Source organism: Rhinolophus hipposideros (genome assembly GCF_964194185.1).
Source record: "Rhinolophus hipposideros genome assembly, chromosome: 1".
In the NCBI taxonomy this organism is placed as follows: Eukaryota; Metazoa; Chordata; class Mammalia; order Chiroptera; family Rhinolophidae; genus Rhinolophus; species Rhinolophus hipposideros.
In genome coordinates, this window is record NC_138047.1 from 51,775,748 (window position 1) to 51,790,653 (window position 14,906).

Consider the following 14,906-nt stretch of genomic DNA (forward strand, 5'->3'; position numbering starts at 1 on the left):
TTGTATCAGAGATGATAGTTGACCATCAGATTGAGACAGGCCTTTTGAAACCTGACCTTAAGGATAAGGTGACCTATACTTTGCTCCGGAAGCACCGGCATCAAACCAAGAAATCCAACCTTCGATCCCTGGCTGACATTGGGAAGACAGTCTCCAGTGCAAGTAGGATGTTTGCGAACCCTGATAATGGTAATGCAGGGGCCGACTGGCTGCTGCTGTCTGTACCAGTCTCACTCAGTTTTATCCATCTCTTGTCATCTCTTTTTTTTTTTTAACCTCTCTCCATATTTCTTCTTTTCTCAAGTTCATATGCCACAGCCATTTCATAATAACACTTTTTTTTTCCAGTTGGGCACATTTGCAGTCCTGTTGGAAAGATTGAAGCAGTTATTGTAGGCTGCAAAGGCCAAGATGCCTTGCTTGCTTCATATATCTCTACTTTGATTGAGAAAGTTTAGTAATAATGCTACGATGAAGCAACTGAATGTTTGAGATGAATCAGCAAACTTGTAGATTATTGAGTACATCAAGGAATATACTTTCAATATGGTGGTTTGTCAGAATTAGGAGGACAGACTAAGATACGAAGCTCTGAAATCTCTTATCGTGAAGTATTTGCTTGATTTGATATGTGAGCTGCTGTCCAGCTTATAAATGATCATTTATCAAAATAAGGCTCACTATTATTTTTCTACTTAGAAAGAAATCTCTTTTGTTGTATGATAATGATAGCTAGATGTGAGAGTAATGATTCCAGGTGGGATAGTAACCCCATTCACATACCGTGTTTCCCTGAAAATAAGACCTAGCTGGGTCATCAGCTCTAATGCGTCTTTTGGAGCAAAAATTAATATAAGAGCTGGTCTTATTTTACTGTAATATAAGACCAGGTCTTATATTTTATAATAATATAATATAATTAATATAATATTATATAATAAATATATTAATATAACAATATATAATAATGTAATATAATATATATTATATAATAACATACTTATATAATAATTATGTAATAATGGTATGCTTATATAATAATATAATATAATAATAATATATTATATTAATAATATAAAAGACCAGGTCTAATATAATACAATATAATATAATACCGGGACTTATATTAATTTTTGCTCCAAAAGATGCATTAGAGCTGATGGTCTGGCTTGGTCTTATTTTTGGGGAAACAGGGTAGCAATAGAAAGGCACTATATCTTACTTATGCTCTGTTTTGAATTTACCAGAGTCTTCTGTAAAGTGTCTATCTTCTGTAGCATTGCCTTTGTTTCAAATAAATTTCATGATTGGATGAAATCTGAGAAGGGAGAAGTTAATTTCCATGAAGTATGAAACATGAAGGCACAGTGGAAAGAGTTGCTAAGCATTGAGCTTGTAGAAGTAGGTCTCTCCCATTCTACCCCCAGTCCTTTTTAGGATTAAGAGAAATGAGCAGATAAGGGAGCTTCTACTTCATGGCCATCAGCTGCACTTTCAGAATAACATAAAACATACTGTCATGGAAAAGGTGGGCTAAGTGAATTGTATGAACTGAATTCTAATTCAGTTGTTTCATTTCTGGAAAATTGGGTTTTCTGACTAAATATTAAAATTAATGGTAGTCTGGAAGAAAGCTTACCATTAGCAAACTTTCTCTGGTATATTTTTGAACCATTCCATCATTGTAGTTTCTATGAGTGTTTAGTCCTTAAGTAGAACCAAATGAGAAGTTCAGTCTTATTGAGTGGCTTATATATTGATTTAACTGCTGCCATAAATTTTTCAAGAAGAAAAATTGATTATAAATAAATACTTAAAATAGAAATGCTATTTATAAAAAGCATTCACAAAAGAAATCATCCAATTTAGAACATTCCTACTACAATTCGATGGTTCTGCCATTACCTGGAATATTGATGCTGACGGGAAATGTTTTTATTTTTTAATTTTTATCTTTTTAATTGTGTTTTTGAAGAGAGGTGTTGTTTAATGGCTGCAAAGGTTATGGGGTAAACAGTTTATTATAACTGATGTCACAAATATTTCATTTTAAAAGCAACCCATGTTTTTAAAATTATGGCAATTAAAGTAAAAGTCTGTCTTTTATGTCTTATTTATTATCCTCGCTGTCACATGAAATTAAATTCTATGATGTGGAGATTTTTTTTTTTTAATCACGAAGCTGGTGGTAGTATAAAGAAGCAAGAAAGTGCATTATTTTCAAATATTGATATATTTGCAAAGAGAAGAGGAATGGATGTAGTAGGTTGAGGGTGCCTCCTACCAGGATGGTGTGAGCTTCATTTTCATGGAAGTGCAGGCAGAGTAGAAATTAGGAACAGATGGGTCTTGGGAGGCTAGTATCTTGTACGTTAGGAGAAAGCATTTGGATGTGGAATACAACTAATTAGCTGATATCACTCATCACTCAGTCTTTTATCCTATCAGTATATCTTTGTACTTCAGAGGAAAGTTGAAATTGCTTTGTCATTCACCCTTTTTCTCGTGAAATCTTATGTATGCTAGGCAGAATGCAAATGGGAAGGCCAGGCAGTTCTTTTCCTTTCCAGCTCTTCAGCTGATCAGCGTACACCCTGAAGCATGGCATATGATTAGGCCTTTTGAAACATGTTATTATTGGCCTTTGTGTTACCTAACTCCTTTTAAATTTCCAGAGGCAAGGTTTGGCTTTGAGAGATTTTATAGGAATGAATTTCATGTGCCTCCATGACACATTATTATAAATGATCAAATGGCCATTTTTTGGTTTTCTAGAAGCACTTATAAGTTTATACAGTTACCTTTGTATGTTAGGGTTTAATTAATATTTTAAACATTATGAAATGTTCTTAGAAGAAATTTCTAAAATAAAGAGTTACAGAACTGTTACTACTATTTTAATAAAACAGAGACTTCTATTATAATTAGAGCTAGATTCTAATATGCCCATGTGAAACCTAGATAAATTGAAGTCACTTAGTCTTCTATCACAGGCTACAAAATAGACCGAATGACACTGTCAACTTTAGTTATGAGAGCAACAATGTAAATAATAGCTAAAATTTATGAAGATGCTTTAGAACTGGAAATGTCTTCATTTTGCACTGGTGTGCTGGAACCACCTCTTAGGCTAGAGCCATCTCTTACCTACTCATAAGAGCCAATTATCAGGAATTTTGTAAGCTGGTTGTTAAACATAGATACTATTAAAAATTAAGTTATATAAATAAACAAATAATTATACTAAAACTAACTCTGATAAATACTCAAAATCCCTCACTTCCTACTTATTTTAGTGCATTTTACTATAGTCTATGCTGTTGAGGTTATTTATGTCTTTTGTGTCTATATGGTAGAAATACTATAAAATGATATGCAACTGTGTATCTCTTCCCCATTCTTCATTCAGTGACTTCATATTGGTAATTTGAAATCAGCCACAATGGCAGTATTTACACCATAGAAATCAGCAGAGGCTATAAATCAGAGCTTGATTTTTGTTGATTGTCTCTAGATTTTATAAAATTATGGAGAAAATGATAATCATGCAGATTCAACTTAAAAGTACATAATGTTTATAGCTGTTGTCTTAGTCATCTTGGCTACTATAACAAATTACCATAGATTGAGTGGTTTAGACAACATTTATTTCTCATAGTTCTGGAGGCTGGGAAGTCCAAGATCAAGGTGCTGCAGATTTGGTTTTGGTGAGGGCCTTCTTCTTGACTTGTAGATGGCTGCCTTCTCACTGTATTTTCAAGTGGCAGAAAGAGATTATCTTGTTCTACTGTCTTTTCTTATAAGGGCACTAATTCTATTCCAGAAGGCTCTGCCCAATTACCTTCCAAAGACCCCATCTCCTAATATCCCTTGGGAGTTAGGATTTCAACATACGAATTTCCAGAGGATACAAACATTCAGTTCATACCAGCTGTTAAAATGTGAATAGCACAAAGAATTGAGAAAATATTACTCTGGTATTTAAAAATGATTATCTAGTGTAGCAAAGGAGTCACTGACATCACTGACAAAGAGTGAAGTCTGACATACGTCTTCATTGTTTTGCTTTTGTCTTACCTGCTAGTATATATGATAATGGATGTTTAGCATGTATGTTTGAACTGTGCTTGTTTGCCAATTGGCACTATAAATTGGCTACTGATAGAAGAGTTCATTAAAAATCAACAAAAGCATTCTATATGCAACTTACAAAAGTATATTTTGTTATTATTTATATGTGTGCTGCACATCCTTTATATCAGCAAAATGTACTCCCCACCCCCACACACACACAAAGTAACCTGGAGAGCTGGTTTCCAAACATTTACCAGTCCACTTGTTGTCTATCCATAGCTGAAGATTCACTCTCATGCTTAGGGTCCTCCTGTAGCTTGAGGTTCAAGATGATTTAGTGTTTCTAAAAAGAAATGAAAACCATTTTTATTTGTAATAAATTAGGAAGAAATCCTGCTAGCTTCCAAGATGTTAATTATTGTGAAATTGCCACTTCTCTGAGGCATCTGTGAATTCGGATGGACATGTCTACCAGCTATGAAATTTTAGGCAAGTGCTATAATTTCTCAATATATTAATTGAGGCATCTCTGTAGAAGTAGTGTTGTATGAAGAAAGTAATGAGGTTATCATTTCCTCTGGTGTTGAATTTCCTTTACTTCTTCGATGTCTCACTATTGTTTTAGATTGAACCACATGAAATTGCCATTTTTGTGGGTAAGATAAAGTTGACTAATTGGTAATTTTATATAGTTCTGTTTAATAATTTGGTATGAGATACTTAGGTAATAATTCTGTATCATTGTGGTTTACTATGAAAGAATGATATTTCAGCCCAGGAATGTTCCTTGGTAATATTTAAAAGTCAAGATGTATTCAGTTTGTTTTTTATTAGATGTATTCAGTTTGTTTTTTATTAGAAAGTGAAGTTAATGTTTATACTTAATTGGTATTCATTCAATAAAAATTTCGTAAGATGTTTATGACAAGATTACCTGATAACTCTGTTTTAAAAAGTTTATAGTAGGATGATCTGATTTTAAAAAATATCACTTCCCATTTAATATGTATTGTCTAAGCTTACAAAAGATGAATGGGACCTGACTTTAGGATCATGAGCAGCTGGGAACCTTAATTTGAGTATTCAGCTTCACTACTTTTGTGGAAATTTGGGCAAAGCCATCATCAGTTTGTCACTGTTCTTTTCTTGGCTTCTTCATTTCTTTCCTCACTAAATAATTATAAAAATCAGTTCCTTGCCTTCCGTGGCCCGAGAGTACAGATGTCCTTCATTGGAAAATTACTTTGGTTATCCAATCAGGCCTAGACTTTGAATTTCATTTTTCCCTAATACAATTTCGTAACCCCATTTTTCATTAGTATTTTTTTCAATAAAATATTTGAAAGGTAATTTAACTCTTGTTTTCATGTCTGTAAAACAGAGATAATGGAAATTAAATGAGATAATGTATGTAAAATGTTTGGACTGGTAACTCTCACATAGTAGTCACTCAACAAATGATACTAAATTACATATAATATGTTTAAACACAATTAAGAAAGAAAATCTCATATTTAGTAAGAGTTGTTTCTGCAATGATATTTGCTCTGTACCTTACTGTTTTGGAAGAAACTCATGGGTATAGTGTTGATTTATTTCTTCTGCCTTTTGGTGATTGACACCAATATTGTTTCATCACCAGTGGGAGAGGACAGAGCCCTTTCTCTTATAGCCCTCTTATAGAACATCTGTCCACATCACTGATTTTATTTTTTGCTAACTAGCTATCAGGGAAACCCTAAACCACACTAAGAATCCGAGACTTAAATGAGGACTTGGAAAATGTGGCAGCTCCATGCCAGGCAGCCAGTTCTAGGCCTCGCACTGCTTCTTCCATGTTTTTTCCTGGTGCGATATGATGTCTTCTGTATTTACTAGGTTACAGACTACTCCTGATTGAACCTCTGGATTTTGTCTTCAATTCACCTTTTTTTTTTTCTATTAAGTATGAGAAATGCGATCTATTTACTCCCACCACTCGGTGCCACCACTTACCTTCTTTCTGGTTTCCTCTTTTCAAAGTTATGCACCAGGCAGAATGCTGCTTCCTAGCCTCTCTCTCACGTTGCTGTTTTTGACATAAGCACACAACAACTTGAGGTATTTTTAACAGTGTAACCTATTGCTAGTACCTGCCGTAAGATAGTGGGTATCAGCATAGAATGAACAATGGAAAGAAATCTTTTTTTTTTGTTTATCGTAATTCCAGGCCCCATTGAAATGTCAGTGGGATTAGCTAGGCCCTTGTTGCTTTAGATCTGATTTAAGATTAGGTATCTTCAAGCTATTCATTGTGGATATTAGATTAAGCTGACTAGATGCTGGCATGTGGTGGATCGGGCTGGGATCATTGCCAGGTTTGGCAGCTTCCTCAGTTCTCTTTAGAATTCTTAGTGTTATTCTGGGTTTTGGATTCCAGCTTTTCCCAATTGTCTCTGGCTGGGTGGTTCTACTTTGTGGCTCCCCTTCTCCTTAAATTCAGAACTCCTTAAATTCAGAACTGGTCCCTGAATCGATGGGTAAGGCGGCATTTCCCTAACTTCGCTCAAAGATTCTGTTTCTTTGAAGCAGGCTATCATGCTTCTCCAGTTCTGAGATGGGTCAGTTAACAGGCTCACATCACCTTAAAATGGATGAGTCATCTTGCCAGGTGCCTTTCTGCATATAGTCAGCTCTCTCCCCAAACCAACAACACCATCCATCTGTTTTGTTCAGGACTCTTAATTCTGCATTCAGTTGCACAGCATACATGAATGCCCTGGCCAGAGCCCAGTGAATGATCAAGCTCTTCTCAGTCTTCGATTAAATGAGACAATCCATGGAAAGTTTTTAGAAAAGTATCTGAATGAAAGTGTGTCCTAATAACAATAGTTATTAGCATTGTTTTTATTATATTTCTAATTCATCTGTCAGACCCCATTCTTATCTTTCTTTCTTTTCCCCAAGCAAGTGACTGATCTTCCAGATTTATAATGTTCAGATCTTTAAATAAACAACAATACATTTTTCACCAAGTGTCATTCTCTCCTAGTGTTTGGTATTCTATTCTGTTCTATATGACAATGAAGAGTCAGGCGTAAGAGATATAACAAAAGTGAGTATTTAGATTTTGACACTAATGGCCTACTTTATAATCTTGAAGACATGGTATTATGTTTTCCAAAGACTTTGTTCTAATCCTAGGCTAACAGTAAGCACTGATTTTGAACAATTTACATAGTCATCTTGAGCCTTAGTTTTTATATTTATCAAATTAGTGTAGTAATGTATGCAGCCAGGAGTGAATAAGGTATCTTTGTGAAAGTAGTTAATAAGTGTAACGTGAGCTACAACTGTAAGGAATAGCTACGATTCAGAAGTACTTTAAGGGGCAAATTCAGTGCCTTTCAGATTGAAAACTGAGGACAGAGCTTCCATTTCCCATCATTATTTTGTATTCTATTATTTTCCGAGTCTCCTAGTTTTTTTCTTCTACCACCTAATATATTAAAACATTCTTGGAGGTTTATTTTTATTTATTTTATTTTTAAAAGATTTTTATTAAAATATAGCTAACATACAATACTATGTTTGTTTCAGGTGTACACCATACTTATTTTACATTTGTACACCTAAAGAAGTGATCACCATGATAAGTCCAGCAACCATCTGACCCCATACCATGCTATCACAATAATTGACTATATTCCCTGTGCTGTACATTACATCCCCATAACTTATTCATTTTATATATGAACATTTTATTACCCTTTACCTTTTCCCCTCATTTAAAAAGTTTTTTTGATTAAAGTTGACATTCAATTTTATTTTGGATTAGTTTCAGGTGTATAGCATAGTGGTTAGACATTTACATAATTTACAAAGTGATCCCCCTTCTAGTCTAGTGCCAACCTGGCACCATACATAGTTGTTACCACATTAATGACCACATTCCCTATACTTTACTTTATATCCCCATGACTATTTCATAACTACCAATTGGTATTAATCCCTTCACCCCTTTCACTCTGCCCCCCAACCTCCCTCCCATCTGGCAACAGTCAATTTGTTCTCTGTATCTATGAGTCTGTTTCTGTTTTGTTTCATTTATTTTGTTCTTTAGATTCCACATATAAGTGAGATCATATGTTATTTGTCTTTCCCTGTGTGACTTATTTCACTCAGCATAATACCTTCAGGTCCATCCATGTTGTTGCAAATATTAAAATTTCATTCTTTTTTATGGCCGAGGAATATTCCATTTCATATGTGTATTATTTCTTCTTTATTCAGTCATCTATTGATAGGTACTCAGGTTGCTTCTGTAACTTGACTATTGTAAATAATGCTGCAATGAACATAGGTGTGCATGTATTTTTTCAAATTAGTGCTTTGGATTTCTTTGAATACATATGCAGAAGTGAAATTGCTGGGTCATAAGGTATTGCAATTTTTTAATTTTTTGAGGAACTTCAATACTGTTTTCCATAGCGGCTGCACCAATCTGCAATCCCACCAACAGTGCACGAGGGTTCCCTTTTCTCCACGTCCTCACCAACGTTTGTTGATTTATTGATGATGGCCTTTTTGACAGCTGTGAGGTGATATCTCACTGTGGTTTTAATTTCCATTTCTCTGATGATTAGTGACCTGAGCATCTTTTCATGTCTTTTGGTCGTGTTTATGTCCTCTTTGGAGAAATGTTTATTCAGGTCCTCTACCCATCTTTTAATTGGGTTGTTAGTTTTTTTGGTGGTAAGTTGTGTGAGTTTTTATAAATTTTGGCTATTAATCCCTTATTGGGTGTCTTATTGGCAAATACCTTCTTACAGTAGATTGTTTATCCTTTTTGTTGATGGTTTCATTTGCTATGCAAATCTTTTTAGTTTGATGTACCCATTTCTTTAATTTTACTTTTGTTTCCCTTGCCTCAGGAGACATATCAGAAAAAATATTACTAAGAGCAACATGAAACAGTTTACTACCTATGTTTTCCTCTAGGAGTTTTATGGTTTGGGGTGTTAACATTTAAGTCTTTAAACCATTTTGAGTTTATTCTTGTATATGGTATAGGAAGGTGGTCTAGTTTTATTTTTTTTTTTGCATGTATCTGTCCAGTTTTCCGAGTACCATTTATAGACTCTTTACCCCATTGTATATTCTTGTCTCCTTTGTCATAGATTGACTATGTAAATGTGGATTTATTTGGGGGCTCTCTATTCTGTTTCATTGATCTGTGTGTCTGTTTTTATTCCAGTACCATGCTGTTTGGTTACTAAAGACTTACAGTATAGTTTGGCATCAGGTGTTGTGATACCTCTAATTTTTTTTTTTTTTAAAGTGGTGGCTATTTGGGGTCTTTTGTGGTTACATTTAAATTTTAGGATTATTAGTTCTAGTTTTATGAAGAATTCTATTACTGTTTTGATAGGGATTGCATTAAATCTGTGCCTATCTTGCTTTGGGGTGTATGGACATTTGGATAATTCTTCCTATCCATGAGCATGGTATGTGCTTCCATTTATTTGTATCTTTCTCAGTTTCTTTCTTCAACGTCTTCTTTCTGAGTACAAATCTTTTACCTTTTTGGTTAAACCTATTCTTTGGTATTTCATTTTTTTTGATGCAATTGCAAATGGGATTGTTTTCTTAATTTTTGTGATAATTTATTTTTGGTGTATAGAAATATAACTGATTTCTCAATATTAGTTTTATATCCTGCTACATTACTGAATTCATTTATCAGTTCCAATAGTTTTTTGGTGGAATCTGGGTTCTTTTTGTAGAGTATCATGTTATCTGTAAATAATGACAGTTTTTTGTCTTCCTTTCTAATTTGGATACCTTTTATTTCTTTTTCTTGTCTGATTGCTGTAGTTACGACTTATAACACTGTGTTGAATAAAAGTGATGAAAGTGAACATCCTTGTCTTGTTCCTGATCTTAAGGAAAATTAGCTTTTCCTGTTAAGTATGATGTTAGTGGAGGGTTGTGTCATATATGTTTGTCAAAGGTCATATGTGACCTTTATTATGTCGAGATATGTTCTCTCTATTCCTTCTTTGGTGAGAGTTTTTATCATAAATGGTTGCTGGATTTTGTCAAATGCTTTTTCTGCATCTATTTATATGATCATATGATTTTCATCTTTCATTTTGTTTATGAGGTATATCATATTAATTGATTTGTGTATATTGAATTAACCTTGTGTCCCAGGAATGAGTCTCACCTGATCATAGTATACGATCTTTTAAAAATATTGCTAAATTTTGTTTGCCAATATTTTATTGAGGATTTTTGCATCTATGTTCATCAGGGATATAGACCTATAATTTTTTTTTTTTTTGTAATGTCTTTGTCTGGATTTGGAATCAGGGTAATGGTGGCTTCGTATAATGAGGTTGGGATCCTTTCATCCTTTTGAATTATTTAGAATAGCTTGAGAAGTTTAGATATTAATTCTTCTTTGAATGTTTGGTAAAATTCACCTGCGTTTGCTGTGTTCCATAGATTTTGGGTCATTGTGTTTTATTTTCATTTGTCTCAAGGTATCTTTTGGTTTATTCCTTGATCTCATTGTTAACCCTTTCATTATTTAGTAGTATGTTATTTAGCCTCCATGTGTTTGTGTGTTTTTTAGATTTTTTTTCTTGTAATTCATTCTAGTTTCATACCACTGTGATCAGAGACTTAAGAAGATTTCAGTCTTCTTAAATTCATTGAGACTTGTTTTATGGCCTAAAATGTGGTCTATCTTGGAAGATGTTTTATGTGCACTTGAAAAGAATGTATATTCTGTTGCTTTGGGGTGAAATGCTATAAAAAATATCTGGTCTAGTGTGTCATTTAAGGCCGCTGTTTTCTTGTTAATATTCTGTCTGGAAAATCGTGTGTTAAAAGCCTCTACTATGATTGTATTATTGTAGCGCTCTCCCCTTATGTCAGTCAATATTTGCTTTATATATTCAAGTGCTCCTGTGTTGAGTGCATAAATGTTTACCAGGGTTATATCCTCTTGTTGGATTGATCCCTTTATCATTAAGTAATTTCATTCTTGGTCTCTTATTATAGTTTTAAAGTCTATTTTGTCTGACATAAGTATTGATAATCCAGCTTTTTTTTTTTTTCATCTTCATTGCATGAAATATCTTTTTCCATCTCTTTCAGTCTTTGTGTCTTTCAAAGTGGCTCTCTTGTAGACAGCATATGTTTGAGTCTTGGCTTCTTATCCATTCAGCTACCCTATGTCTTTTGATTGGAGCATTTAATCCTTTTACATTTAAAGTAATTGTTAATAGATGTTTAGTTATTGCCATTTTATTATTTATATTATTTTCTTTCTGCCCCTTCTACTTCTTAAAGAAGTTCCTTTAACATTTCTTGTAATACTGGTTTGGTGATGGTTTACTCCTTTAGCTTTTTCTTGTCTGAGAAGCTCTTTATCTCCTTCAATTTGAAATTATAGACTTGCTGCATAAAGTACTCTTGGTTGTATATCCTTGCTTTTCATCACTTTGAATATTGAGTGCCATTCCCTTCTAGCCTGCAAAATTTCTGTTGAGATATCAGCTGACAGTCTTATGGGAACTCCCTCATAAGTAACTAGTTGCCTTTCTCTTGCTGCTTTTAGGATTCCCTCTTTGTCTTTAATCTTTGACATTTTAATTATAATGTGTCTTTGTGTGGGCCTTCTTGGGTTCTTCTGGCTGGGGACTGTGCTTCCTGGACTTGTATATCTATTTCCTTCACCAAGTTAGGAAAATTTCCAGTCATTATTTCTTCAAATAGATTCTCACTCCATTGTTCTCGCTTCTCCTTCTGGTATCCCTTTGATGTGCATATTGTTATGCATGATGTCCCAGAGGTCCTTCAAACTATCATTTTTCTTAATTGTTTTTTTTTTTTTTTTTTTGCTGTTCCAGTTGAGTGTTTTCTGCTCCTTCTCACCAAATCACTTATTCGATCCCCTGCTTCATCTAACTTGCTGTTGATTCCTTCTAGTGTATTGTTCATTTCAGTTATTCTTCATTTCTGACTGTTTTCTTATAGTTTCTGTGTACTTTTTTTTATGCTTACTATCTCTTTGTTGAAGTTGTCACTAAGTTCCGTAAGCATTCTTATAACTAGTGTTTTGAACTCTGTATCTGATAGATTGCTTGCCTCTATTTTGGTTACTTCTTTTTCTGGAGCTTTCTCCTATTCTTTCATTTAGGATTTTTGTTTGTTTGTTTGTTTCCTCATTTTGGCTGCCTCTCTGTGTTTGTTTCTATAGATTAGGTAGATCTGCTTCTTCTCACATTCTTGGCCAGGTAGACTTATATAGTAGGTGTCCTGTGGGGTCTAGTGGCACAGTCTCCCGGGACTCCTAAGCTGGATGCTACAGGAGTGTCCCTTGTGTGGGTAGTGTGTGCCTTCCTGTTGTAGTTGAGTCTTGATTGCTGTTGGCATGACAGTGGATGGGATTGACTGTCAGATTGACTGGCTGTGGGGTTTGGCCATGTCCACTGCTTATGGGCCGTTGAGTAGGGGGCTTACCTCATGGAGAGGGATTTACCCTATTGGGCCCTATTGGTGCCTGCCAATACCAGCCTTTTGGTGTCCTGCTTATGAAGCTAATAGGGTGGTGTTCTGTTATGGTTTGAAGCTGACCACCAGGTGCTGGTTCTAGGCCTCTTGGGATGGGTTTCTGTGCAGGCCAAGGTCAATTGCTGCCTGTGACTGGTTTGGAGCTACCTGGTAGGAGCTATAAAGCCACCTGTGGTTGGTCATTAACTGTGTTGGTCCTGGAGCTGTGTGGGAAGAGTCCATGCTGGGAACCAAGGCTGGCTGTCACTAGTACTGGGCCTGATGCAGCTCAGTAAACGCCCAGGGAAACCCAAGGCCTGCCACCTCCTGTTATCTGTCCATAAGTTTCAGCTGCTGAAAGAGCCTTGGGTGGTACGGGAGTTTGGTGGGGTGGGGACTCAGGGATTCGCCAGTGTGGGGTGAGTGGTGTTCAGTGGGTTAATGCAGATTCAGATTTGATGCCAGTTTTCAGTCTGGGACCACTCTGCAAAAGGCTCAGAGCACACCAAGGCCAGTTGCCACCTCCCTGGGGCATGTGAACCCCAAAAGTTGTTCAAGAAAGACTGCAGCATGGGCTAACGCTGGATACCTGCAGGCCCCGGAAACAGCCTGCATTGGTGAATGAGTTGGGTGGGGCCAGGTCTCAGGAAGTCACCAGTGTGGGACGAATGGTATTTGACAGTTTAAGGCAGATTCAGATCTGATCCTAGTTCTGAGCCTGGGTCCACTCCACAAAAGTTTTAAAGCACTCCAAAGCCAGCTGCCACCTCCCTGGAGTCCACGGACCCCAGAGAATTGTCCAAGAGACTGTAGCATATACGAATACTGGCTGCCTGCCAGCCAGGAAAAAGCCTCTGACATTGTGCAAGTTGGGTGGGGCAGAGTCCCAGGGTGTCAGCATGGTGGAATGAGCAGAACTCACCAGGCCAATTAAACTTCAGCTTTGGCCTTGTGGGGCATAGGTCAACACAGGAAAGATGGCGCCCACCATCTGGCTACAAGGGAGGAGGGCTGAATGCACGGGTAATGGTGGCTTTCTCTCCAACACTTGATCTGAAGCCACGCAACTCGGTCTCTTCTTGTATGTCTGTGGCACCTCCCAAGTCTCAGTCTCTCTGCCAGAGCCCATGGTGAGTGCCTGATTAGTGCCAAGAGAGTGTGAGAGTCTGTATGTGGGGCCTTTAAGTGCACACCTGGGTTTCCAGCTGCTTTCTCTCATCCAGTCAGATGGAATCCCTACTGTTATCATAGCCAGATGCCATGGCAGCTCCTCTTCCCATCACTGGTTCTTTGGGCTGGAGAGCCTGGTGTGGGGCTGGGACCCCTCACCCTTTGGGGGGGATCACTGCACCTGAGATATCCCTCCTGATTGGACCACCACATGTGAGTGTGGGGCCAGCCCATTTTGCATCTCTGCTTGTCCTTCCTATCTTGGAGTGGCTGGTGCTTTATATCTTGAGTTATAGAACTTCTATTCGGCCAGTTTTCAGATGGTTTCCCAGGTTGATTGTTCTATAATTTAGTTGTAATTTTAATGTGGTCACGGGAGGAGGTAAGCACAGCCTTCACCTACTCTGCCATCTTCACCAGAACCCTTGGAGTTTTATTTTTAAAACAGTGATACTTTCATTGTCAAATTTACAGATGCCAAATAATATGATGAGGTATCACTCATGAGCTTTATAACATTTTTAATTTAGAGTATAAAAATTGATCAATATGTCTGAGCAATAACCTATTTAGCTATAAATAAATAATGTATATAGACCAGGATGTTACCATGAAATAAACATATTTTAAAATTTTACTAATTACGAGTCTGTGATACATAACGAAGGCCTGTTATGGAGTAAAAGAATGGAATGATTCTCTTTGTCTTATTCTATCACATATGAGTACTCTCCTCTCTGATTCTCCCTCTCTGGAAAAGCCATATATATAAAGGACCTTTCACTGATTTGCTGCTGCCATCCCTTAGTAAATCTTCCATGGCTTAAGGTCCTTGATAGAGCCACCCTTGTGAAGTTTTGTTTTCCCAAGCCTCATCTTTCTCTAAGAGCAGATAAGAAATTAGGTGTAGATCTGGGACCATGTCCTAGTGTCTGTGAAAGAGAAATAGAGGGAAGAATAGAGGAAAAGATGGAAGAATGCAGGAAAAGGAGGATAAGTAAAATAAAGATATGAGATATGAGCATTGTGGACTCTTTACTATGTCTTCCCAAAAGAAAAAAAAGGGGAATAAAATTAAAGTCTTCAAGAATGATTAAGCATGCCTCATTCTATTAAAA

General features: G+C 36.2%; 1 protein-coding gene across 8 annotated transcripts in view; it reads left to right on the forward strand.

Moving 5' to 3' along the window:
* Positions 1-14,906, forward strand: part of SLC4A4 (solute carrier family 4 member 4) — a 340,077-nt gene that overhangs the window by 158,668 nt on the left and 166,503 nt on the right. For 4 of the 8 annotated variants that reach the window (XM_081050644.1, XM_081050642.1, XM_081050640.1 and 1 more), the window contains one exon: positions 10-162. In XM_081050644.1, coding sequence (XP_080906770.1) covers positions 10-162 — 153 coding nt within the window. Of the gene's footprint in view, positions 1-9; positions 190-14,906 lie in introns of all 8 variants that reach the window. The other 4 variants (XM_081050643.1, XM_081050641.1, XM_081050639.1 and 1 more) reach the window with 1 other exon arrangement.